Source organism: Apus apus, chromosome 13 (genome assembly GCF_020740795.1).
Source record: "Apus apus isolate bApuApu2 chromosome 13, bApuApu2.pri.cur, whole genome shotgun sequence".
NCBI classification, from domain to species: Eukaryota; Metazoa; Chordata; class Aves; order Apodiformes; family Apodidae; genus Apus; species Apus apus.
Window position 1 is genome coordinate 15,888,752 of NC_067294.1, and position 25,919 is coordinate 15,914,670.

At 42.7% G+C, this 25,919-nt stretch overlaps 1 protein-coding gene across 9 annotated transcripts in view; it reads left to right on the forward strand.

Moving 5' to 3' along the window:
- The window catches only part of KCNIP1 (potassium voltage-gated channel interacting protein 1), a 334,144-nt gene that overhangs the window by 299,169 nt on the left and 9,056 nt on the right, over positions 1-25,919 (forward strand). For 7 of the 9 annotated variants that reach the window (XM_051631413.1, XM_051631415.1, XM_051631414.1 and 4 more), the window contains exon 2: positions 19,877-20,001. In XM_051631413.1, coding sequence (XP_051487373.1) covers positions 19,877-20,001 — 125 coding nt within the window. Of the gene's footprint in view, positions 1-13,008; positions 13,042-19,513; positions 19,576-19,876; positions 20,002-25,919 lie in introns of those variants that run through there. The other 2 variants (XM_051631412.1, XM_051631418.1) reach the window with 2 other exon arrangements.

A 25,919-nucleotide genomic window follows, 5' to 3' on the forward strand; every position in this document is an offset into this window, starting at 1 on the left:
TTATTAACAGGGAATTTCAGAACAGCTGTAAAATGGAGAAAATGGAGAAAGCCCTTCCTCCTTTTTTATGTGACAAAAAAACACCACTTCTGTTTTACAGCTCCTGCCTAAGTGATCAATTATGCAAGTATTCAGTCTGAGATCAATAACATTTTGTGGGACTGTCACAGAGGTGTGATTCAATCAGTAATCCCTTAGGGATGAATTCTGTGTTTGTTTTCCCTTCAGCTTTTACAGTTCTGATTGAATAGATATGGATTTTCTTTTCAGTCAGTTTGTACAATAGTCATTCCACATGCAACGTGGCAAGCCTTCCTCTTCAGAAAGCTACTCAGCATCACCAGATCCTCATTCTGCCACTTGGAAATAAATTGCTGCTTGTTAAGAGGGTGCAATATTAGCACATGGGGAGAAGAAAATGCTCCTTGAGGTACACATCTTAAATGTAAAGATGAGAGGAAAACTTGTGTTTCACTTTTGTATAAGGGTTCAGCAGAAAGAACAGATAGTATTTCGTGATATACCAAAATATCTTTCTTTTTCCTCTTGCCTTTACCCTCTTATTTTTTTTGTGTTTTTAAAGTGATACTGTGAGGCTCTTTAAACAAGTTTCATTACAGTTAATTCTCTCTCTCTTCAGGCAGCTGCAGCTTTATGTACCAAATGTTTATTATACCCAGAAGCTTTCTGCTTGCTAATAAATAATTGTGGTAAATTTTTATATGAAACAAATGTGGTTCCTCATTGCATCAGAAAAGAAAATAAGCATTTTCTTACACCCCCCCCCCTTTCCATGCATCTTTAAATTATATAAATTAAGTAGTGTAAAAACAGTATCTGTTTTAAAGAGATATGGCTAGGTTAAAAAAGAATCATTGATTTATGCCATTAGAGAGAACTTAGATTATCATGACACAAAAGGTGTTTGGAATCTTAAAGATTTTAAAAATAATTTTTAGTACAGGCTGTAAAGAGCAGTGTGCTGTGCTTTCTGTTCTCCTTCCTGACGTGAGCTCCCTTGAGGCCTGAGGGCATTGTTGCTGAACCACTTCTCACTGATAAGAAGCACCACTCATTTAAATACTAACCCCCCTGTGTTTGCCTGCTTGTTTTCTCTTTTCCAAAAACTTGCAACCACAGGAGAGCTACTCTAACCTGCAGTGTTTTGAAATCCAGAATCATTTCACTTGGCTTCAATAAATTTACACGTGTAGGGGGAGACATTTCTTGGCTGAAGAATATTCTTGAGAATTTCAGGGTAAGGCTGCTTTTCTTGAGGAAATTGAGCTAAAGAAGTTCATAACTGGAAAGGAATAACTATATAAATAGTCAATATAAATGAAACATATTACCCTTAATCTCTCTCCCATGGTTCTTAAATCTACACATGGGAATCTTGAATTGAGGATACATGTCCAAATGTATCTTAATTAAGTCATAATTAATTAAACTACTTAAACAGTTAATCCTTTCTCTCTTAAAATGAGATTTTTTTGCACTGTGGAAAGAATGTTTCATTAGTCACTTTGTCCCTGGTGCTTCCTGACCCCAGTGCTGTAATGGTCTGTGATCCCATCCAGGAGCAGGACTGGGAGGTAAAGCAGCTGCTCGTGGTGCCCACAGGGAATGAGGGGCTGTGGCTGGACCTCCAGCACTGACCTTGCTCTGTGTGGGGCTGTTGCAGTGCCAGGCACGTGCATCCACTGCAGGGCTTAGTAATTGCCTGACAGTGGGTGAGGGTTTGCTGGGCACAAGCAGCACAAGGAAAAGGAAGAAGGTGTCAGAGCTGTCCCTCAGGCCAGGAAGAGCAGTCATGCCCTGTCCCCGCACCTCCAAGCTGGTATGGCTGCCCCAGGGCAGCTGGAGCTGATCTGGCAGCACTCACCAACTCCATCTGTGGAGGCTCCTTTTAGGTGTCTTTGTATGAGCAAAACTCTAAATTTCCATTGTTCTGTTATTCTGGGATTAGCCCAAAGATTTATTAAACTTCTTGTGGATTAGTGAAATTTCAAGATGAAATCTGAAGCATTCAGAAAGGGAATTTTTTCCTTGTTACTCTTCATGCACTCCAGTTAAAATATTTCAGGCTCTTTATTCCAAAAAGAAATAGGAGGGAGCACTTGCCCATATAGGTTAAGCTTCCTTGGGTAGTTTTATAAACCTTTGCAAAATACTGCTTGTAGTAATGCTCTTGTGTTGTCATCTCACTTGTTCATGTGACTGCCTTAAAACAGAATGGAAGAATCAGAATTATGAAACCTAATGCATTGAAATGTTTTCATGGCTGCTTTAAAATCAAGTCACTGGTAAGAGCTGATAAGCACACATCTGAGCAGCATTTGCTCCAAGTGATTGCTTTCCAAACCGTGCTCATATTGCCAGCATTTCACAGTACTCCTGGGCACTATAGATTCTCATCCTGGTTGCACATCTGTGTTGCTAAATGAAAGTAATCAGAGTCAGCATGAAAATTTAATAAGCTACATTCTGGCATTGGTCATGTTCTCAATTGTGTATTTGTTTTCTGCCTGCAGAAAGCCTCCAACATTGTCAACCAGAACAGCTCCAGTGTGTACAAGCACTGATGTTTAATAGCTTCAAATCATTCTCTGTTAGTAGTATTTCAAAAACAGATCAGACCTCTGAATTTGCCAGTATTTTCTGGGGAGATCATCAAAGCCAGACCCCACGCTGGGAAGCCATAAACCTCACGGTCTTCCTCTTCCAGAAATTAATATTTCAGGAGGAGAAAGATCCTTAGAAAAATCAGTGGAATTTAAAGCTTCGAGCTTGAACACAGTGAAGTTTTAAATAATTGTGCTTTGACTTCATGGCAATTTATCAAGTGTGTAAGTGGTTGCAGGGTGTGTCTTACACTGCTGAGCCTTGTGGCAGCCCTCATTGCCCTTCCAGGAGAAGCAGAGCATAATGGGAGCAAGTTTTGTGCTTGTCCTGCTAACATTTTGCTGCAGGAACACAGTTTTAGGGTTCCCAGCACGACTACCTGGGCCAGGTTTTGGAAACTATTAAGCTATTGTCTGTTTCCTGAAATTTTCCTCTCTTTTCTGCTGGGGTTTCAGCTCCCTCCATGTTTGCTGGCTGGTCACTGCCAGTGGCTTGACTCCTGCGTGGAGTTTCAGGTGTAGCTCAGGTCTGTGCTTGCTTTGGTATATGGTGCTGGCATACCTGCTGTATTGAGGTGGTCTGTCAGGGTGGTCTGCCACCATACATGTGGCAGGTTTGGTTGTAGTTGCTGTTTTATTGGGTTGCTTAAAGCTCAGTACCAATCTGTCTAGTCTTTTGTCCACGGCCCCCCTCAATTTTTTATGCTTCTCAGTAGGATATAGAAACCCATGCAAAAAATCTGTCCCTACAGTCCAGGCACTATTGGTTGCTTCAGGATCCTGCTTGTGCTCAGTCCACTGAGATGCTTGGAGGTAGGGGTGCTGCCCTCCAAAAACAAGCCCAGCCTGTGCCCCTGCCAGCTCCCTTCTCTGGGCTGTCACCACAGCCAGCTCCCCACAGCTGCACCCTGTCAGCAGAAAGCCTGCCTACAGGCAACTGCAGTTCAGTCAAGCTCTTCTGTCCTACTGAAAAACCTAGATGTGAACTGGAATGATATTTTTTTGAGCAGTTTCTTCTGTGCAAAGAGAGCTTAGTTGGTACTTACATTCTGCTTAATTACACTTCACATTTTGGAACAATCTGTTCAACTTAAACACCAGTTCCTTGAGGGTGCTACTGTCTCATTTGGATGTGATCTGTAGTGTATTTATTTAAAAGAGGTGTTTCACTCCCCAGTTCTGCCTGGACCAAAACATTTTGCACTTTTCATAGTCTTTGCACAGGTGAATTGCCAGAACGTGGTGGTGAGCTGTCCTGTCTGCTGCTATAGGAGAAAAATTGCTTCCAGACTCACTCCTGCTAGGGATGCTAACATTGCTGGACAGGCACATGGCAAACTGTTTTACACACTGCTGTTTCCAGAAAGGATGATGTGTGTCTTAATAAAGAAAATGAAACCTTTCTTTTTAATACATTTGAGCAAACCCACATGTGTTTTCAGCTTGGGAAAATAAATATTTCTGTCTAAAACAAAGAAACAAAGCTTCGTTTTTAAAAACAAACAAGATCCTAAAAACCTGAAACTTAATGCTAAGGTAGAAACAACAGCTGATTATTATTTTATTTTTTTTAAGTTCTTCAGCATTAAGTTTGTGTTGTTCCAGAGTTCCAGTGTAGGTTCCTGGCCGTGAGCACATGTTCCATCTGTGAGAAATGAAATCTGAAAGATTTTCCAAAATTAAGTTTTCTAAATCATAGTCAAATCTACCACTTTGTGGAAAATAAGCTGCTTTTAATTTATATACACACATGCACAGGCTCTCTCTCCAGGTGCAAAGTCCCAGTCAAGAATAAAGATATATCAGGTGAAGCTGCTGCTTGGTGATCTCCTGCACTCATGACCCCAAACACTGTGCGTGTGGTTAAGAGTGTCCATTATAGGGGTTAGATGCAGTTTAACTTGTGTTTGGCCTTGCACTGTTGTCTATTCACCTTCGTCTGCCAAAGGTCTGTGCAGTTGTCATGTTAGTTCTGCAGCTGGTGCCAGGTGTATGTGAGCCCACCTCTTCAAAAAAGGTGCCTCTGAGGGGGAAAACCACTTAATCTTTAGACTGTAGCTAAAACCTGCCTGAATGCACACATAGAAAATTCTGGTTTTCCTATAATAACCCAAGGATAACACAACCTTGAATTAGGCACTGAATTAATTACTTTTTCTGATTGCTTGATTCCCCCACATTATATATTCATTGATTATCGTTCTTCCAAAAGCTATTTTCTAACTCCAAGCGGGAGCAAACCAATGTTCATGGAAATTTGTGCAGTATAAATCAGGGACTTGAAGTGTCTGATTTGCTTTTCAGTGTGGGGTAGAAAAAAACCCATTGGCAGCAATAATTCTTCTCAGAGAGAATAAGTCCATTTGTAATTCATTGTCTTGGCTCATCAGAGGCTTTTTGATTAATAACCTATTCCAAAAAAAAATAACCCAACACTTTAAGTTCAGTTACTTCATTTATAATTCAGAAGTCTTCTATGACTATTTCTTCTATTAAGTGTCCTCTGAAGAGTTTGATATTTCTTCTGGAAAAAGAAAAAGCATCACAGTGTGATTTTTTTTTTTTATATGATTTTTCTTTTCCCTTGCTGCACTGAACTTGAAGTCCTGTCTTGGTACCAGCTCAGCCTGTATTTCCTGGGCTGAGGGGACCTGTTTAAGGCCAGTGGTTTGGTGCTACTGTTCTGAGGAGTTTGCTGCCTCCATAGCCTTTATTTGTCCTCTCCATCTCCCCAAAACATGTGTGGGGAAACTTGCATGATTTAATTTTGGTTTTCCCTTAGTGATAATTACTGATCTAAACTTGAGTAAAACTACAGCAAGATGCCTAAGTGGTTAGATTAATGGTGTGATAGGAATTATCTGGTGTGCCAGTTAGCTGTTAATAAGAAATGGGTCTTCTGCAAACCTGATGTTTGCTAGGATGTGGGGCTTTGTGCCACTCTCTGGAGGCTGGGGCTGCCCCTCTGCTGCTGCCTGTCATGTTCCCAGCAATTGGACGCTCAGGGAAAAGGGACATTTCATTGCAGTTAGCCAGATAGTAATTTTTCAGGCAATAGAATTTGTGTTAACATGTTTCTGTTTTCTGTAACTCATCTCTATCCCAAGACCAAAAAAAAAAAAAAAAATTACAAATTATTATCTTCAACAGGGGTTAGCTCCTCTACCAGGTGTGATTGTGGGCATCTTGGAGTAACCTCAGCTCTGTCCCAGGCTCTCTGTGTAACCCTGAACAAATGTCCTGAGAGAGAGGTAGATGTAAACCAAATGCTCAGGAGCCAGGGCTTGCCAGGCATGCTACAGCCTTGGCATGCAGGAAAAGCTCCTCTGGTCCACTCTGAGCGTTTGTTCTTGACAGCTGAAATGGAGAAAATGTTCTATGTGCTTTGTTCCCTGCTGAGCTGACAAATTGCTGTTGTAAGAACAGCCCCTGCCATGTATTTGTGCAATGGCAGGACCCTGACTTCAGGATCACTGATAACCTGATAGAGACCAGAATCAAGTCAAAGCTCCAGAAGGAGAATTACACTCTGAGAGTCCAGGTGGCTGGGATAAAGGTCTTAGCCAAAAACATTACAGCTACTGTAGAGAGATGGTCAGTTCTGTCCAGATTACATTTTATTGCAGGAGGCTCATTCTGTTGTGCTTGTGCATATTGAGAAAGTGCGTAGGCTGAAAACTTGAAGAGCTGTGTGTGTCTTGGGTCCAAAGACATCAGCTCTGGATTGGGAAATTGAGCTCAGATTGCTGCAGCCCAGGACAGGGCTCTCGGGAGTATCACTCTACCTTTATCTTATTATTCTCCTCCTTGGGTCAGATTAAATTTGTGGTCTGACCCAAGACAGCCTTTTAAAAAAAGATAAATCTTGCAAAGTGTGAACAGACAAAATGAGGAACACTGATTAGGTGAGGACAGGGCTGAAAGGCTGTGCCCTGGGCACACTGCTAGGCTGTGAAGTGCCAAGAACTGCAGCTTTTTGGGGTACTGATGTATTTTATTTTTAGCTGGAGATTGCACGGTGCTTGGCTGTAGTTCTGCTACTAGTTTGCCCAGCAAAGGGTTCTTCCTAGCTGGAGTTCAGCACTTGCCCTAGATCTAGAGTGAGCCTGATTTTGCAGCACAGAAACAAGCTGTAGTGTGAGCCCTCTTTACAGAGCATGAGCAGGCCAACGTCCCTGAAAAGGAGCCGAGCCAAGCCTAGGCACAGAATGAACATGCCTCTCATGAATGCTCATCTCCTTTTTGGAAATCACCCTGGGATGCTCTGCTTGCCTGATGAAACACTACAGACAATTCAGGACAAGCTGATGCTGTGGCCTTTGGAAAGAAGATGAGTGACCACATGACATGTTGGTTCACAGATATTCCCTGGGGTTCACTGTGCTTTTCTCAGGCAGGCTCTGGTAAGGTAGAATTAATGAGGTCTATTTTCTGCTAGCTGAGTTTTTTCCCTGCTGTACCAGGTGTGAGTCCAGCTCTCTTCTGTGATTGCACTTGTCCACGTGGCTGATTGATGGCCCTTGTTGTGAAACCTTGTGGTGGAGTACGGCATGGAAGGTGTCTGCTTCTCTGCTTGGGCAGCCACATGTCTACTTTTCTGGGTAAGGTAGTGGATGTAGAGATGTGTTCATTCAAACCAGCCATGTGAAACCTGGTCTGTTATACTAGTGCTCGAGTCAAAGGCAGCCAGGCAGCATGTACTGCTGGTAGCTCTGGGAATATGGTGAAAGAATCTGGTGCACCTCCTTCAGATGAGCCCCTGGTTTTAATGTTTATTTTATCAAATGCACACTTGCTTTCAGGTCTTCCTGTTGGTGGTCATTCAGCCTCAGCACCCTGGTGCTCTTGGCTGTATCCTTTAGATTGCTCTTTGAAGTACCTGGAGTGGTTTAGAAGCAAATACTTAATTTCAAGCACTGCCTAAATATCAACCTAGAAAAAATTCAAGTCTTGGGAGAGTCTTTGCTGTAACTGGGGCGGAGCTCTGTCTTATGCAACAGCACAGAACTGAAGAGAAAGTCAGACCCAGTTGTGACAGGGCAGATGCATTAACTGACTGCTGATGAAGTTAAAGGAAATTTCATGGAGAGCTGGGAATGCATGTCTGGATATAGAAGCGTTATTCTTGTTTTAGTGATGAGTAAATTGCCTCTACTCCTTCCTGTTCTGCTGGAGAGCTACCATGATGTAAATCATTTCTGTGGCAGGGCTGGAAATAGATGGATAAGCAGGTGAATGCTGTAAAATGGCTCTCCTGGTTGTGCTGCAGTATCATGAGCAAACAATGCTGCTGGTGCTATTGATGATCTTTTGATCTATTGACGACTAGGAGGCTGAAAGAAGCTATCAGTGCTCTCCAGCAAGACAGCTCTTAGGTTATGTTGCCATTTGTGGACATCAGTCTTTTCAGCTACTGGACCTCTGCAGTCCAAGTCCTGCCAAGGCTGTAAGAACTAATTTGCATAAACTGTTTTGTGTTTCCAGCAAAATAATGCAAGTTCTGCAAAACTCCCCTTTCAGGGGAACGCTGTATTCTCATGTTTGCTTCTTTGATTCCCCTAAAGGGAAGTTACTGACTGTGAATTCTGCTGTGAGGCCATTCACGTGCTGAGAGGCTTTTCTTGCCGGCTTGAGGTTTCTGGCTGCAGGTGATCTGAGAGGGAGCAGAGAGTTGGGTTTTGGGGTTGATTTCTTTCTTTTTTTGGGGGGGTGGGTGGGGAAAATACTTAACTGTCTGTCCCCTTGCAACCTTACAGTTTAATTGTAACCATGACTTATTATGTGACACTTATGCTTGAAAGGGATTGATTGTGGGTACTTGTCCTTCAATTAACTCTTCAGACAGGCTTTTTCAGGGCCTCTGTAGATATAAAATAGTGTTTGAGGCAGAGTAAAGAACATCCTTTTCTTTGAAGTTTGTTGCTGATGGTTGGGAAAGAACTATACAAACTGAAGCCCAGATTGTTGTTGGGGCAGCTAAAGAATTCCTGGAAAACAGCAGAAAACTTTGCAAAGCACACAAGCAGTGTTGGTGGTAGTTTGGACCCAGCTCCAGGCTGGGAGCCTTTGCCCTAACTCCAAGACCTGAGCTCTTGAGGTTGAGCACAAGGTGGATGATTTGGAGCACTGCAAACTGTTTTCCCAAAGCACCCAGCACTCTGGACATGGTGTCTGAGCCCCCAGCAAGGCCCAGCCACCTGTCAGGAAGAGGTATTCAAGTGTGGGCACATCTTTTAACTCATCAGGCAAGGCCTAGGGCTGTGTCCAGACTGCCACCAGCCTAAGAAGCTGCAAGTTATGTACCCAGATAGTGAACTGATGTTGGATGTACCTGGGGGAGATAGCCCTTAGTACACCAACATAACATACAAAATCCAATTACTCTCATGAGGAGACTGTAGATCAGCCTGAGATGCCTTTTGTGCAGAGCTGAATTGAAGTTGAAGAAGTGATGCTGAATGTATTTACAATGCCATATTAACAGAGTAAAATGTAAAGTGGTGCCAGGTTCTATGGCCCATCAAATGTATATATCACAGGAAATACACTTGTTTAACAAAACATACAGAAGTTATTCAACTATATAAGCTGTGAGTATGTACATTTTTCTTTTTTATTTCCTTTCATTTGGGAGTTAGTGTGTTACCGAATGACATTTCAATATCTTGTTTCAATGCTAAGTGAGGTGCTATGATTCTTACAAAGCACAAAAATAATCAGGAGTACACGTCTCACTTTCCAGTCTGGGTAGTGCAACATGAACCTTTATTTGTGGTGTAAAGTGTTGTGTTCTGACAGTGCAGGGAAATGTGGCTTTTAAAACAGTAAGGAGTAATGCTGAGAAATGGAATATGCTCATACTATGCTACTCATGAGATCACTCAAAAGTGAGTAATACTAAAGTGTACCAAAAAAAAAAAAAGGCTGTTCATACTAGGAGGCTTTTTGGAAATTCTTCCCTGTGAGGATGGTGAGAGCCTGGCCCAGGCTGCCCAGGGAAGCTGTGGCTGCCCCATCCCTGGCAGTGTTGAAGGGAAGGTTGGATGGGGCTTGGAGCAACCTGGGCTGGTGGGAGGTGTCCCTGCCCATGCAGGGGGGGTGGAACTAAATGGTCTGTAAGGTTGCTTCCAACCCAAACCATTCTATGATTCTATGAAGTCAGGAGAAGGGATGGGAGAGAGGTGTCTGGATTAATCAGGACAATGTCCAGCTCAATACCAGCCAGTCATACCTTCAGCAGGAAGTGCTGCTCAGGTCTGTTGTGTTGTTTTTTTCCCTCCTCCTCTTTCCCCCAACTACTCAGAGAAGCAGCAGATCACATAACTGGAAGTTTTTCAATTGGCCTAACTAAAGCCTGCCAGGGGCAAAGAGGCTCCTGTGGGAGGCTTTAATTGACCCTTTCGTAATACATGACACAAATGCAGAACAGTAGTTTTTCCACTGACTCTTATGTTTATGAAATGTATTTCTCTCTGGGAGCAGGAAAGTTTTTTGTTGGGGTTCCTGTAACTGAGAAAACTATGGAGCTGGTTGAAAACAATTCTGGAGCTAAGAACCCATCCCCACAGTGTGCTTGTCTGTGAGGGATTTGTGCATAAACCATCTAATGTCTATTCTATTGAGTTCCTTTCAATTCATTCAATTAAACAATTAGTCCGGTTCAGTGTCTAAAAGACCTGCCTTCTGATTCTGAAAGCCTTCTTGATAGGCAAGAGACCTAGGCAGATGCACCTCTGGCCAGCTCATGTCCCATCACACCAACAGCACTCTAGGACTCCAGTGCCCTAAAAGTAAGGCAGAAAGGCGACTTGTACCAGAACTCTGCTCTACAGCAGGACTGAGTTTGCCTTGCAGTAAATGCTCTCTGCCATTCTTATGTTCCCAGATCATAGGAACAAAGTCAAACCCTCGTGTTGGGGTGAGTGATGGACTCCCAGCCAGCACAACTGGAACAACATAAAATCCACTCTTGTTCAGATAGTTTTTGAACTTTCTGTGGATTGGACGTGGGCACAAATTAAAACTGCTGCCATGCAGGAGTTGTGGGGGAATGTAACAACAGCTTTAGCATGTCCCTGCTAAAATGAGATTATGTGGCTGCAAACTCCATCTTTCTTTTCTTTGTTTTCCTACCTCTGCTTCCTAAATCTTCTCTTGGTACCTGCAAAGTTTGTGTTTGGTTTTCCTCCATCTTTCTTTAGGCTACAAAGTAAAGGAAATATTTTATGTCAAATTACACTGAAAGATGGAACTGGGTTTCTATGGTTTGAGTTTTACACTGGGCTCCCTGCTCCCCCCAAGTAAAGGGGGGCAGCCCCATTCCACACACACAGCCCTGATGGTTTGGTTATGGCCTGGCCTGCTGCTCGTAAACAAACAGCTAACATGTTAGAAATAATCGTCAGGAATGATGAACTGAGCTTCTGCCAATTTATTTTCCTCCTCATTGATCTGTAATTCCTCAGAAATAGCTTTGTTTTTCTGCCCAGAGTAATCTATAACCTGGGGTTTTTTAGAAAAAAAAAATGAATCCTAAGCTTCCTCTTGGAAGAGATGACAAATAATCAAGCCCTCAGCAACTGCTTCAGCATGTTTTAGGAGCAGATTTTGTAAGTGGTGGTAGCACCATCTTAGTTTCTCCTACTTCTCCTATTCATTATGTTAATTAGACATAAGCATATGAATTTGAGATTATGATTAAGAATTTTTCTGTTGATCTTATTGAAAAGTGCCATTTTCAAAAAAAGAATAATGTTAAATAAAGACAGGCTGAGAACCAAAAACTTAGTTCTAATTTTAATAATCTGGAAGGGAATTAATTTCCAGCTGAACCACTGAAAGCTGACTCTGTGAAGTTTTTCATACAATGAAGAAAAATTTATTCTTACAAGAAACATTTTCCCATTTCTTTTTTTTTTAAGGGCTTTTTGCCTGTCTCTTTAAAGAGGAAGGTAAAACATTTATATCTAGAAGTTATTATCTCCAGTCTAAAGTTTGGCTAACCCACAAGGTTACCCAATACAGAAAAAATAGATCATCTTTCTCTTTGTTTTGCAGCACATCTATTGCCTTCTTGTTATCTGTTAATAATCTCTGATGCATATTCATGTTTTTAAGCCCAATATTTCCAGAGAGACGTTAGCTCTATTTATTCATTGTTTTCACCCTTACCAAATCAGGACACTATTATAATGCTTTCTCCAGTGACTGCATTTGCATTTCTTTGTTCTCATCAATGGCAATTAATTTGCAGCTAGTGTTAACATGAAAATTTAGAGCTATGCTTATTAAACCTGAAGTGGGAGATTTTTTTTTTCCTGTCCTCAGAACACCCCTCAAAGTGGGATTTTCCTGGCAGTGGGTGATTTCACAGTCAAGTTCAACACCTTTGGCTTTAGCAGAGATTCAGAGCCTCCTCAAGCAACCTGTTCATTCTCTTTATTTATTGCTTACCTGTCTTGGAGGATTGAGAAGGTTTAATTGTCTTGTGGTTACGGTGCATGTGGTACAGCAGACAGGGAGAACTGCTCAGTTTTGGTGCCTATGTGTTTCTAGTGTCCCTGGGGGGCACACAGATGGGCAGACTGAGGGCAGGAGCTGCCTGGGATGGAGGCAGGGCCAAGGAGCTGCAGGCAGTAATATTATGACCAGAACTCTTGTGCCTTTTGCAGGTTGTTGCAGAGCATATTGTGTACCTAATGCTGCAGTGAAGATAATCCGATGCCATGAGAAGCCAGATGCATATCTTGAAAATAATTATTTTACTTTTTTTTTTACTTTTAACCTAACTTGCTAATGAAATTTTCTCCCAGGGGATGTAAGTACAGTACAAAATGACCATGGTGCAAGTGAAGTGACTGCAAAGAGCACCAGTGAAGCCTTCCAGCCCACCCAAGGCTTCTTCACCCTCACTAATCACTTTTTTTATTTCTAGAGCTGCCAAAGAGGGAAGCTGTGGAGAGGAGGCAGCAGGCTGTGGGCCCCTCTAGCTGCCTCTCAGCAAACTTCAGAGATTGCATGCAAAGTCCTCCTTATCCCCTCTGAGAGCTGCTAGCATGACTGCTGCCTTGTCGTGCTGGGTGCATGGGTGCTGGCAGGGGTGCATGGCTGCGTGCACAGCACCCCTCGCATGCTGCCCAAGCTTCATGGTCATGCAGGGCCCAGCAAGCTCTGCCTTCCTGTCTTGTCCCCTGGGGTAAGGGAAAGAGGCTGTCAAGAAAAAAATAACCCCATATACACCTGGAAACAATCTTAGAGTCATGGGAAAAGGGGACCCCATGGCACTGGCAGAACCTACCCGATGTCACCTTAAAATTAACACAAGACACAGTTGTGTGTGGTTGTCACTTTCTTTTTGTGAAATGTTTTTCTTACTTTTTCCTAGACCCCGCCCGATGGTTTTACGTGTATCAGAGAGGTAAAATTTAAACCAGTTTGACTCTCTCAGTCATTTAATTTTTGTAGAAAAAGTTTTCTGAAGCCAGGAAACAGGTTCCCCCTGGCTGAGTTTATTTCCAGCTGGCAGCAAACAAAACTAGGTACTTGAAAACTGGCCAGTTCCTGGGCAAGGCTTGGGAGCTCCCAAGTCCCTTCTGGTGAAGACTGGGCTTGCACTCAACCTCCAAGTCCTTCTGTTTGTGCAGGGCTCTATCACGGGACATGCTAAGGCCAGTACTTAGCAGCTCAGGTACTCTCCATGTGAAGTTTTTAGATGGTATCAGTGGAACTTCTCCAACAATCATTAGTGAAGCAATTTTCTACCCCTTCTGGTGAGATTTATTTGCAAATTCACCTTTGAATGGCAGCTTGGAGGAAAGGACTTCTCCCGAAAGCACACTTTCTGTAGCACCCTCACGGAAAAGCAGTCTTTCAGTGGCTTTACACCCCTTTTGACAAGCTGTCCCTCATCTGTATGTTTCTACCAGCAGCTGGGAATGTGCAGGGAAAACAGAAAATTCTGTCTGAGGTAAGGTTCAGGGCACTGGAAGGACACCTGCTGTTTCCTGTCCTGGGGATGCCCAAAGCAGTGCTCTTTCTAATGACGAGCAGGGTTAATAAGTATCTGGAGAAACATCTCAAGTCACCATTGACATTGTGTAGTTCCCATTCAAATTATTTTACCTGATGTTAGTTGTGTGCCAGAGAGCCATTCTGGAGGTATCTGTGGGCTCAGACTATTCCTGAACCTCCTGTATCAGAGTACAGCCTTGTTCTAGTCTCCTTATGTACAACTGTCAACTAGTTAAAGGAGGATAGAGACAGAGGCTAAGATTTATACGTGACACTTTGCATAGAGCATTGCAAGGATTAGCTGAGAAATATTAAAATTCTATTATTTTTTTAATCTCAGAATTTTATTCAGGTTTGGTTTTCTCTGTAACTGGTGGTGTTGCAGGTTCACCCAGGTAGCACATCATTGTTAAGCCTGGCTGTGCAATGAATTCAGTGTTGGAGGTTTAGTGATGACAATGAAGCTGAAAGAGTCCCATAATCATTTCAGGAAAAGGGAGTGGATAAGGAGACATCAGTTCCTTTTTGTTTTATTGGCTGAAGAGTCCCTTTGGTTTAGATATAGATCTCTTCAGCCAGGTTATTAATAATAATAATAGTAATTAATAAACGACTCTTCAGGTTCAATGGAATGTGTATTTGATACTTCAGTAGCTATCTTAGTGCCATTTCTTTTACTGATGTTTGCCATGAGTGGATTTTAGTTAACCCCTTTTTTAGGAGTCGGATTTGAAGGTTCATGTTTTTATGTTCTGTCTGAGCTGTCAATCTGGGAATGTCACAGGAACAAGCCCACAGATTCTCATCTGCCTGTTGGGTCTTGTTGATTTGTATTTACCAGTTTGGGTCACTTAAAGGCTAACACTTAGATTTTTATCTTGGTGGAAGCCCATGGAACTGCACACAAGTGTTCTGACTGTTCCAGACGGGGGAGCTGTACTTGGCAGCTGCCTTTGCCCCAGGGATCTGGAACCACAAGCTGCAAAGGACTTCAAAAAAAGTGATACTTCCAGCAGCTCCCACTGGCACCAGTGGAGGGAATGCTGAAGGCCACATGCAGGGTTTTTACTGCATCAGTAAAACAGCTCTCCCCTGACTCCATTCCCATAAGTTTCTGCTGTAATGAGCATTTATGGACTCAGGCCTTTAGCTATTTCTCTTGATAAAACTTTCAGATATTTGCAATTGGTTTCCCATGGGCAGGATCTATTTCCTAAGAGGTCTGGCCAAGCAAGTATTCTGTCTGGAGATTAATTTCAAAGATGTCATGGGTAAACTAGAGTTAATTTTTTCTTCAGGTCCTTGCTTCTAAAATATACCTAATTTTTTTTTAATAAAAATAAGATGCAGTCTAATAATTCTTGCACATAATTTAATCCTCTTCTGCTGTATTTGCAAAATTACCCATTTCATCTAATACCTGTCAGTTTTGCAATTAACACTGGGCACACTGGCTGTATTTTACATCTCAGTTTTTTTCTTTAACTAAAAGAAAATTTATTAAAAGCAACATGTTTTTACAATCCTCCCGATAGCCATGGAGCCTGGCTTTAGAGACTTTCACCTTGCTGCCTTTGGAAGCAGGGGACAGGGCTATTTGCATTTTTATTAAATCATCACTTATGTCCTCCCTTTAAAACACATTTCAGGCCTTGGGTTGTCCTTGGCCAGCCCTAATGACATAATGAGGCATCACTATTTGCCAGGCACAGAGGGCTGGAAATGCTCAAGTGTTTCAGGTGGCCACTCTGGGGAAAGGTGTTTGTTTCTTGTGTTTCACAAGTGAGTTTGGCTCAGAGAAACCAACCCTGTGCTTTTGTGCAAGATGTTGCTTGTGCAGAGGAAGGACAGGCTGGTTAATGAACTTGAGACTGATGGCTGGTCAGAATTACAGCCAAGGAAGTGGCTGGTAAATAAGACAGTTGTTTCCTGGTTTACAGCACACATGCAGCATCATCTGTGAGCAGCTTCATCTGTTCCAGTTCAGCAGAAAGGATAGTTGGATCTGAAGAGTACTGCTTGGTGATTTGGTATGGAATAGAAGCTGCACTGCCGACAGAGGGGTTTGGGACTCAGAGGCACATCCCTGCCTGCTGGTGGGGCTGGGAAGTTCCTGGATGGGTCTCCAGTGGGGTTGCAGTTAGAAACTGGGTTTGGGCAGTGCCTGAGGTCTCGGAGCTGCCCTGGGTATTACCTTGCCTGTGTATTGCTAAGAGAAATTGATAGTGAAACAATGTTTCCCATAACACAGCAGCTAAATGTGCTTGTGTCCAATGGAACTGAAAGATCTGGGAAAGTGAAATACTGGAGAGGGATGCTTTCCTTCAAGATCAATAGTTTCCTTGTCTTTACCATGGGTAAGGGAAGGGCTGAGTCCCTCGCATGGTTCTGTGATGGAGACAAGTACTTGTCTGATGGAGACAAGTACTTGTTCCTCCATGAAGAAGCAGTTTTGTCCACAGCCATGTAGATGTACAAGACAGCTTCTACATCAATAGGCTTAAATTGCTCCAGTTTAGCACTTGGAGACAAGCAGATTCTATTCAGGAAAGTTTATAGCAGTGGAACATGGGGCCATTTGCAGGCAGCCTAAGTAAGGAAATCCTCAAACTGCAAAGATAGCAAAAGGTAAAATGAGAACAAATATGAAAGAATGTATAAATCAAGCCTTGATAAGTAGTTTCCAAAGTGTATTCAGTTAAAATATTGATCTACTCTAATGAAAATTTATGCTCTGCTCTTGAGCAAGCAGCAGAGAAATTAAATACTACAATGTCTTTCATTAACAACCATAAAATATGCATAGGCATGCAAGGATGTCAGGATTCTTTTCTGTTGTAAAGTGAACCCACTCTCTATTTTGTCTGATATACAAAATGCACCTGCCCTATAGGATAAGCAAATAGAGATGATGTCTTGTACAGAAATGCAAAAATCTAGATCTACATTGGAGTAAAATTACAAGTGCTTCTACCACACCCAGACTTCAAACCCTGCTATTAAGGCAGTCATAAAAATATGGCCAGAGGCAAATTCTAAATCAGAAAGTGCTGCCTTCCATTCCTCCAGGTTCAAGCACTTGGCAAGGGAAAGAGCTAAGCAAATGCAGAAGCATGTTCTGCTCCAGCTAAACAGTGCACTTGATCTTCAGCCTAGGACACAACTCACTGCAGCTGCCTGGTGTGGAAGGGATTCATCCAGGGATGATTTCAACAAGTGTGGGAGATCAAAAAAGAACTCCTCGTTTATCAGTACCTGCAAGCAGGAGAAACCTCCTGCTTTAGTTACTGAGTCCACCTAACTGGTAAGCACAGGTAACTTAAAAAAACATACTTCAAGATTCAGAATAACAAATCTGGGCCTATTGGCTAAGGGGTAGTGGTCACTAATCAGCTGTATGGCACCCAGCCCCTGAGGTGTCTCTGGGCAGGGCTTAGTTCCAGCTCCAAAGGGATGCTGTTAGCAACAGCTGTATCCCAGCTCCTGTCACCTGAGCTGGGGAGGTGACCAGGCACATCCCTGGCATGTCTGCAATCAGACCTGGGTCTGCTTGTGCACTTCCAGATTGAAGGCAAAGAAGATGAACATTAAGGCAGCAGCAAGCCTGTCTCCCACACTCAGATCATTCAGGCTGTTCAGCAAGATGTAAACAAGGCAAAACTGAGGAAGAACATTAGATAAACTATCTTAACATCAGGCTTTCCTAATAAGAATTTTAAATTTTAAAAGTGTATCCATGTATATACACTTTTGTTTGCACTCACCACCATAAAGTGAGTTTCAGTTTAATAAACTTGAAGTGTTAACAGTGCAACAGTGTCACATGGTGACATCCCTAAAGAGCTGGGAGGGACTGAGCCAGGATGATAATGAAAATGTAAATAAGAGGGAATACAATATATATGATAAAAGGACAGGGCATGTGAGCAAGTGACAACTTCCTTTTTTGCCACTGAGATTCCTGTGGTTAATTTATAGGGTGTCAGAGAATGGAAGGAAAATATTTAAAGAGCTGATTTAAGAGAAAATACTGAAAGGAAACAATGACCCAAAAACCATGTGAACGTTGTAGGATTTTAAGGAAAACCAAGCATGTTTTTATTTATCCAACAGGCTGGCTTACACCTCTTATGTGAGGTTGCATAGATATTTTTTTGTCTTTGTTGAATTCTACTGTAGGATATAAAGAGCAGGTGGCCAGTATTTTACACTCACATTTTACAATGACTGAAGTTCTAAGTACCTGTAGAGTGACTCAGTCAATCGGAAATGTCAGTGAAAAGCTGGTCAAGTTTAACAGAGCAGAGAATGGTTCCAAACCTGCTTTGTTCTGTACAACTGCCCAGCACAAAGTGTGTGGCTCCCTGTGGAAAAATGGAACAGCTGTCAAGGTCATGTGCCAACTGGGTATTGCACTGGGGGACAGCAGGGAAATGCAGGGGAGGGAGTCTGGGGTTACATCTATTTTGTAAAGGTTTTAGGTGACTTACTGTTAACCAAAGGTAAACAAAAAGGTAGCTCCTGTACAATGTATGGATTAGTGATGAGACTCCCTAACCTGTCTCCCTTCTAAATGGATTTCCTCTCCTTTTTTCAGCCATTCCCCTTCCCTCATTTTACAGAATTTCTTCCCCACTTTTTCTCTCTCTACAGCTTTTTCTGCATCCTTCATTTTGTGGCATGCATTCCCTTTCAAGGAAAATTATTTTTCCCCCTTATTTCACATTATTTATTCTTTTTTCTGTACAAGACATCCTTTTCCATCTCCTTTCTTCTAACAGGAGCTATACTTCTTAGTCACTTTGTTTTCCCTTTGTGTGGAGGTGTCTCCTTCAGGCCTCTTCTGGTCACTTGTGTTAAGTAATATTTTTTGCATCATAAATGGTTGTGATACTCTTCTCTCTCATGATGTTACAGTCCCTTACCTATTTTTTCTTGCTGTGAAAGGGCCCTTCAGCACATGTGTTTGCAATGCTCAGGTCCCACAAATGGTGACTGAAACTACAGACACAGAGGATTACGAGGGTGGCTCATCCTGAATTCACCAATACTTCAAATTATTCCTTCATACTGAAACAATGAATCAATGTTAATTCACCATCATCACTCCCTCATGTGTGTTCTCTGTTAATAACCTTCATATATATGGAGAGAATGGATTAACTTATGAGAAGAGCTGTGTCCTGGTCTGTTCTTTCACTGAGCCAGTCCACTCTGGATTCATGCATTTCCTCTGGTCAGAGTGACTCCTCTTCCTTGCAAGTTTCTTGTGAAATTCTTGTTTTCAGCAGGAATTACTATATTATATTTGAGCCCAATAACACAAAATGTTTTTTACAGGGTGAAAATTGTGCAGTTTTGATAGTGATGGGAGTGTTAGCTGGTATGTTGTGCCAAGTAGCTTCTACATGTAGATGGGATTTTCATGTCAGCTGAATCCTGCCTCTGCTCCTTGGAGTTTAGACTCAAACTGACATACAATAAGCATCTGTATATACTTGGGCATTGCCTGCAATGCTGGAGAAATGGGCTTGACAGGCAAAAACATGCACCAGAGGAGAGGTGAGATTATGGTAATATGGGATGGGATATGTCTTGAATCCTTTTATTCCTTGTGGGAGAACCTTCTCTTGAATAAAATGCACAGCAGTGTTTTTCACAGTGTATCTGCTTCCCCAAAAAGTCCATAAAAATGCAGGCTGGATTCATTTGATTCACAATTGTTGGCATCATTTGAATTTCTCCTAGGATTAAAGTGACCTTTAGTGTCTCTATAGCAAGCTTTTTGGTTAGCACACAGAAGACTTTTCTCATTGGTTACCCTCAGTACAATGCTGCTGTCTCGTATGCTTAAGCACGTCTGCTCTCACTTAGTTTTGCACAGCTTTCTTTAAGGCTAGTACTTCCAAGGCCCATCCCTCCACGCTGTTTCAATATTCAGGTAAGAAATATCTGGTGTTGCCTTTTGGAGCAACATATCTGCTGCCTGCCCTTCTGTTCTCACCACCAGTTCTGGCTTTGTGAATGGGGAGCTAATTGGCAGCCCAGTGAGAAATGTGAGCTGCTGCTTAACTCACATGGCTTGTGTTTTGCTTTCAAGAGATTGAAAACAGTTACACAGATCAGTTCTGTGGATGGTTTCTTTTTTCTCTGTTGCTCTTGAAATCCAGTTTGTCCTATCCATCAAGTTAATAGAACAAAGGTAACAACCCAGCTAAATATTTTGCTGTCTTCTCTTTCAGATAAAATTGAAGATGAATTAGAAATGACTACAGTGTGCCACAGACCCGAAGGACTGGAACAGCTTGAAGCACAAACCAATTTCACTAAAAGAGAACTTCAAGTGCTTTACAGAGGATTTAAAAATGTAAGAACAATAGTAAAGTGAACTGAATCTAGTATTAATGTCCCCACCAGCCTCAACTGCTCAGCTGCATTTTGTATCATTCCCCTGCTGAACATGAGTAGTTTTGTGCCAGCTCTCCCCTACCACAGCAAAATGAGCACAATCTGCCTCTCCATCTAATATTTATGACACCATCATCTGCCTAAAACTGGTTTTGGATGAATATTCAGCACAGGAGATTCTCATGAAATTTGTTCCCCAAATGTCAGTAAGCACGCTGCAGTTTCCTCAAGAGTGCCAGTATATCAGGGTAACCTGAAAACACTTTGACTGTTACTTCTTTAATTCTTGCTGTTAGCTCCTCATGTTCAAATGTGAGCAGTACTCTTTGCTTGTGCTTATCTGCCCTGGGTGTTCTTTAGACTCTTTCTCTAGCTGGAGGAATCTTACTCTTGTAGTAAGGTGTTATTAGAGCACATCAGGACTATTAGGTCCTGTGTAAGTAAGAAATAAGGCTGTAGTGGCAGGACCCAAAAAGAAACCTGAAGTAAATGGGTATCAAGACTGAGGAGATGAGAGAGAGTACAGATCTGGGTGACAGCAGGAAAGATGCCACTTGCCATGGCTGAGTGCATGGAACAGATCTTGGTGAACCATCATTCCAGCCATATTCTCCCTGGCTCTATGAGCCTCAGCTTTTAGGTCACCTGCTGCTGCTTCTCAGGGACTCATCATGATAAAGAGAAAACAGGGAATTTTGAGGCTACACGGAGCAGATGTTTTATGAACCTTGAAGAATGACTACTCATTACACGGTTGCCTGAGGGTCTGGATTGAGTCACCCAGGTGGTTCATGCCAGCTGATGTTTTTATGATGATTAATTGAGTATGGAGCTACCTCAGTGAACACTGTGTGGTGGCAAGGTGTCTTGCAGGACAGCTCCAGCACTTCTTCCACTGTCACAGGGAAATGCTGAAATGTTTTGGAAAGAGCAAGGCAAGTCTATTGGGTGAAAAGGTGCTGAGAGAAAGCTGAGCTACCTTAAATACAGGCAGTGTTGAGGGAAATCTGCTGGGCATTGAGAAGGGCCTTTCTTTTTGACAGATTTCTGAAATCTGATCAAATTACTTCTTCAGTGTATATTTGATTTCTTCAAGGAATCTGGTAGTTTCAGCCTTTATTTCACCACCCATCTAAGCAGGCCAAGGCACAGCTCAGCATCTGTATTTTTCTGTTAGGTGCCTGTGTTGTATTTTTACAGCCTTTGCTGCATGTAGGAGCTCAATTCACATGTGAAGTTTTCTAAATCCTGAAGACTGATATTCTGAGACTCCTTTATGCTTTGGGCAGTCAGCAGGAAATCCTGTGGTTGGTAAGAGTGAGCCTGGCATGTTGACCTGCAGTGACGTGACAGGACTGCTGCAGTGGGAGACTGAACTGTGAGAGGGGTTAACTGCTGTGTTTGGCTAGGATCTCTGACATGCCTGCTGTGTTGCTGTGTTTGGTGGGAATCAAGTGTGGGAGAGCACTGCCCTGCCTTGAGAGGAGCAGCTGGCTACAAAGCCCAGCAGAGAGGCAACCTTGCAGTTCACTCAGACTTCACGTGGGCCTCTAACCCCTCCTGGTTTTGCTTTGCATTACCTCCCAGGGCAAGAGTGACAGACGAGTGCACTTGTAACCTAAACCTTTTTCCTAAGCTCTCACTGAAGATTTTGGTAGTAATTGGCAGTGCTGGCAAGATCTTGTTTTATACCAGGTTGTTAGGACAAAGCAGTCTGTTTCCCTCCAGCTGTGCTGCACAAAACATGCATGAAGCTTTAATATCTAAGGTTTGCATTGACATGAAAGGGCAGCTCTAGCGTTTGTAGCCTGTAAATCATGGTTGCAATGGGATGAGTAATTATGCACAGCAGGCAAACTGACTCAGCTGTTACCGTATTTGCTCATGTACCCAACCGTCTGCTTCTGGGGCTGATGTTACAGTGCCATCTGGAGATTCAAAATCCCTCTGGGAATACAGTCATTTTCCTCCCTCTGGCTAGCACTTACTGCTTGCTTTTAGTGATTGCACAGCTCCTGTTTACTCAAGAAGCAACACCTGGACTGTCACAGGGCCCTTTGCAGGCACTTGTAAGGGATGCAGGGAGAACAAGGCCCTGCTCAGCCTGGCTGCAGCTGCAGAGCTGGGTGGTGGCTGCTCGTGGGCATGGATGGTGTTTGGCCAGAGGCAGCTCAGCACAGCCTGGGGCAGCCTCTGGACTAGTGCCCCTGCCAACCAGGGCCCTAATTCTTAGTACTTTTATCCCTTTTCTCTTTTCATCTTTGAAATCTCTTTCCCCATTCCCTCCAAGCCTCCACAGTCTCTTCCCAACCATGTCCCTCAACAGGTCTGGTGTTTCTGCACCAGATTGGTGGAGACTTCCACCAAGCTTGGATCCTTTACCATTCAAGAGAAGCAGAGCCTGCTAACCAGGCCAGTATCCTTACTGCTTGACCAAATGTGCCCTTTGTCTTTGCCTTCAACTGCCTTTTCCAGTTGGGAAAGGGTGCTATCTTCCAACCACAAGTTCACTTTTATCTTAGCAGTTATCTCTATCCCTGAGGCCATCCTGTCTTTTGCAGAAGAGATAATTTTACACCCTGGAGTAGCTGCTCTCAGGTTGGAGCCAGATTACCACAAGTCATTTGGCCTGAGTGCTCTGGCCATGTTCCTGCAAAAGCAATGTAACAGAGGCAGTAAGGACCAGCAGAACCTCTGGTAGATCTTGCCTTGGTTTAGCTCAGCAAAATAAGATGTGATACCTCCTGCCTGCAATACAGCAGGAACTGGCTGAGCTGAGAGACAGTGTTGGCACAGGAACAAAATGGCTGTTCCATAGGCTGGAATAAGAAGGAAGTTTTCACTCCCCAGAGAAGTACCTTTTGGGGAACAGTTATGGAATGGGAGGGAGGAGAATGAGAAACTACTTCTAAGATTGAAATTGATAAATTGATCACTAATGAAGTGACCAAAAATGAGAGAAGTTTGAACTCACTAATTCAATTCTTTCCATTTTGACCATGCTTCTAATTATATTCTTTGGAATTAAGTGCATGGATTTTAAAGGAACGGGATTTTTTGCACAACTTGGGAGGAGAGGGTCTGTGCTCTTAGGGGAAATGGATTTTAGCTGCAAGGGATAATTTTCTAACATAAAAGCAGAAATCAGACATCCCAAATAACTGAAGGGCTGTTGGAGATGTTCTCACCCTGCCTTAGTGTGAATATTTTGGTAAATATGTAGTGGAGTATAGTAGGAGACAGAATCATCTCTGACAAGTCACGTTTTTGGAGTTTAAATCTAGCTGTAGGAGCAAGGCAGAAATGTTTTGATCCTTTAATAATCCCCAAAATATCTCCAAGCTGGGAGAACAAAGTAAGAGCAACAAAATGCGTGGGATGTGTGAATGCTTAGGGATGCAAATCTGGACTGTGGATCCTGAGGGAGAATATGTGATAGCCTGTCTGTGGCCAGCAAACTTCATACCTCTGGTTAACAAAATGTGCCCCCCCGAGTGCTCCTTCCTGTGCTGCTGGCTTAGCTGGGAACAGGCTGGTGGGCAAGTGATGTTTAGCTCCAGTTCTGCTTGTCCATACTGCCCATCTCTGAAAGCAACCAGTGAAGTTCATTTCTGATTCCAGCGGAAGAAGGAAAAGCAAGAGCAACTTCTGATTTTCCTTTGGTTGTTGTTGGGTTGTTGTTTGGTTTTTTTTGTGCTGGTTTTAATGTGAATTCCTTTGTGGTTTAGTGTTTTAAAAGCAGTCTGAGAGGGCAGACTGAAATGCATGACCCCTGCTCTCAGTGCTCACCAGGGAGCTTTCTTAAAATGAGGGGTTGTTTCCCTGCTTGACGTAATATAAAAAATGTTAACTATTCTTGTTAGGCATTTTAAAAGTACTAATAGGTTACAGAAATATGAGGTTTTTTACCTGAAATCTAACCCTTTGCCATCAGATGAAGGCCTTGAAAATGCTATGGTGAAGGACTGTGCTTTTTCAGACTGTCAAGAAATTTTTCTTGAGTGAGTAAAGCTCTGTTACCTTCAGTGGAATTTAAAGTGACACTAAACCTGCCTACTTTTCACTAGAGGGATTTCTTTTGAGTCAGCTAAATTAAGTAGTCCTGTAGCACTAATGAGGCCTCTTGAGCATTATTTGATTATTATAAAAACAAAATTGTGATCAATTAAGTGCAAATGAATTGTTAGCAGCACACGTGTCTGAAAGCAATCCAGTCACAGAGAGCTAAAAGGCTGATGGATGTCAGCACTGCCTGTCCCCAGCACTCCTGGAGCTTTGATGCAAACTTTCATTTGGCTTCCAGATGGAGCATCAGAAGCAATAAGGATCATGTAGAAATTCAGAAAATCGGGCACAATGGTCCAAACTGTTACAGGAGAGCTTGTTCTTAAAAGAATGATAATTTGGTTATACACTCTGAAGCTCTGCAAAGCTCCAGTTGTGGGTCTTGGAGCTGCAGTAGTCCTGGGACCAAGGAAAACAATCCTACCCAAGAATGGCTGTTGATATGGTACTTGGTTGGGTCTATGATTAAAAGATACCCTAAATAAATATCAGATTACTTAATGTACACTAAATTAGAAGCTTTAGCAAACACAAACTTTGGGAGAATGCTTTTATGGTGGCTGTTACCTTCTATTTATTATTATTCTTTTAATTATTTCTATCCTATTAGAAGTGGCATGGAGAGATGAAAAAGTAACCACTTTTCTGTGGCAAAGCAGCCAGGCAATGGCTTTTTAATGAGCTTTGAAACATGGTGAGGATATTCACCTGAGCAGGAATCCTGCCATTCTGAATTAGAAAGTGTTCTTAGTTTGGTCTGTAAATGAAAAAACAAAGTCTGGTCCTGCAGCCACTGGCTTAAAATAGTCCAGTTGGTCTTTTTATCCCCTTGCAGTGGAACAAGCCTTGAACACTGATGCTGGGGAAGGGATGGCCCCAGTGAGGTCAAGATCACAGTGCCAGGTTTGGGTTTTCATTGGACACTTTCACATAACCAGTGGAAGGACAGTTGTCAGGACATGAAGACACAGGGTAAAACTTCAGGGCTTTTCAAGCAACAAATGATCATTTATCTAGCTCAGATCTCTCCCACATCACTGATGTTTTTCTACCCAAATAGTGAGTAGAAAACAGCAGGATTTCTTCTGCATTGGAGGAAGGAACTCAGACCCAATCACCCTCATTTCAATAGCAAACAGGTATGGGATTAAGGAACTGCCTTATTGTCACCTGAAGTGCCCTTCCTTGCTCTCCTTCCATGGCTTGCACAGGATAAAGTGACTTCTGTTTGTTCTGTCCTTTGCTGTGGGTAGTGAAGGCACAGCAGCAGCAGGTGATGCTGGCAGATCAGAGGCTTGAAAAAAAAAAACAACTTTCTTCTTTTATAGGCTTTTCATGGTGGAAGAATTTCTTGTCTAAGTCCTTTTTGTTCTTAAAAGGTATCTAAAGAACTCATCAATAAATAAGTCATAGACTTGAATCTTCCTCCAGCTCTTTGTGTCACCAATTCAAAGAGATTTTCTTAGACTTCCTGAGTTTACTCATCTCAAATTCAACAACCTGTAATGCTACCAAGATAAGTATTTGTCTGTCTGGGATCTGCAGGGTGAGGTGTAACACAGTGTGTGTGTGTGCAGCCGTGGAGGCTCCAGGCTGCTGGCAGGAACTGGAGCAGAACTGGTGTCTGCCCTGCTTGGCACACCTGCCCAGGGCCAGGACACAGACCCCCAAACCTCCTCTTTCATCAAGCCCAGGCCAAGCACAGAATTGTAGGGAGAACAGGGGGGTTTCCACTCCAACAGCATCACAGGGTGTGGCACACGTGCCCCAGGTAGTGTAGCATGACTGCAGGGTGTTTGGATGGGAAGGCTG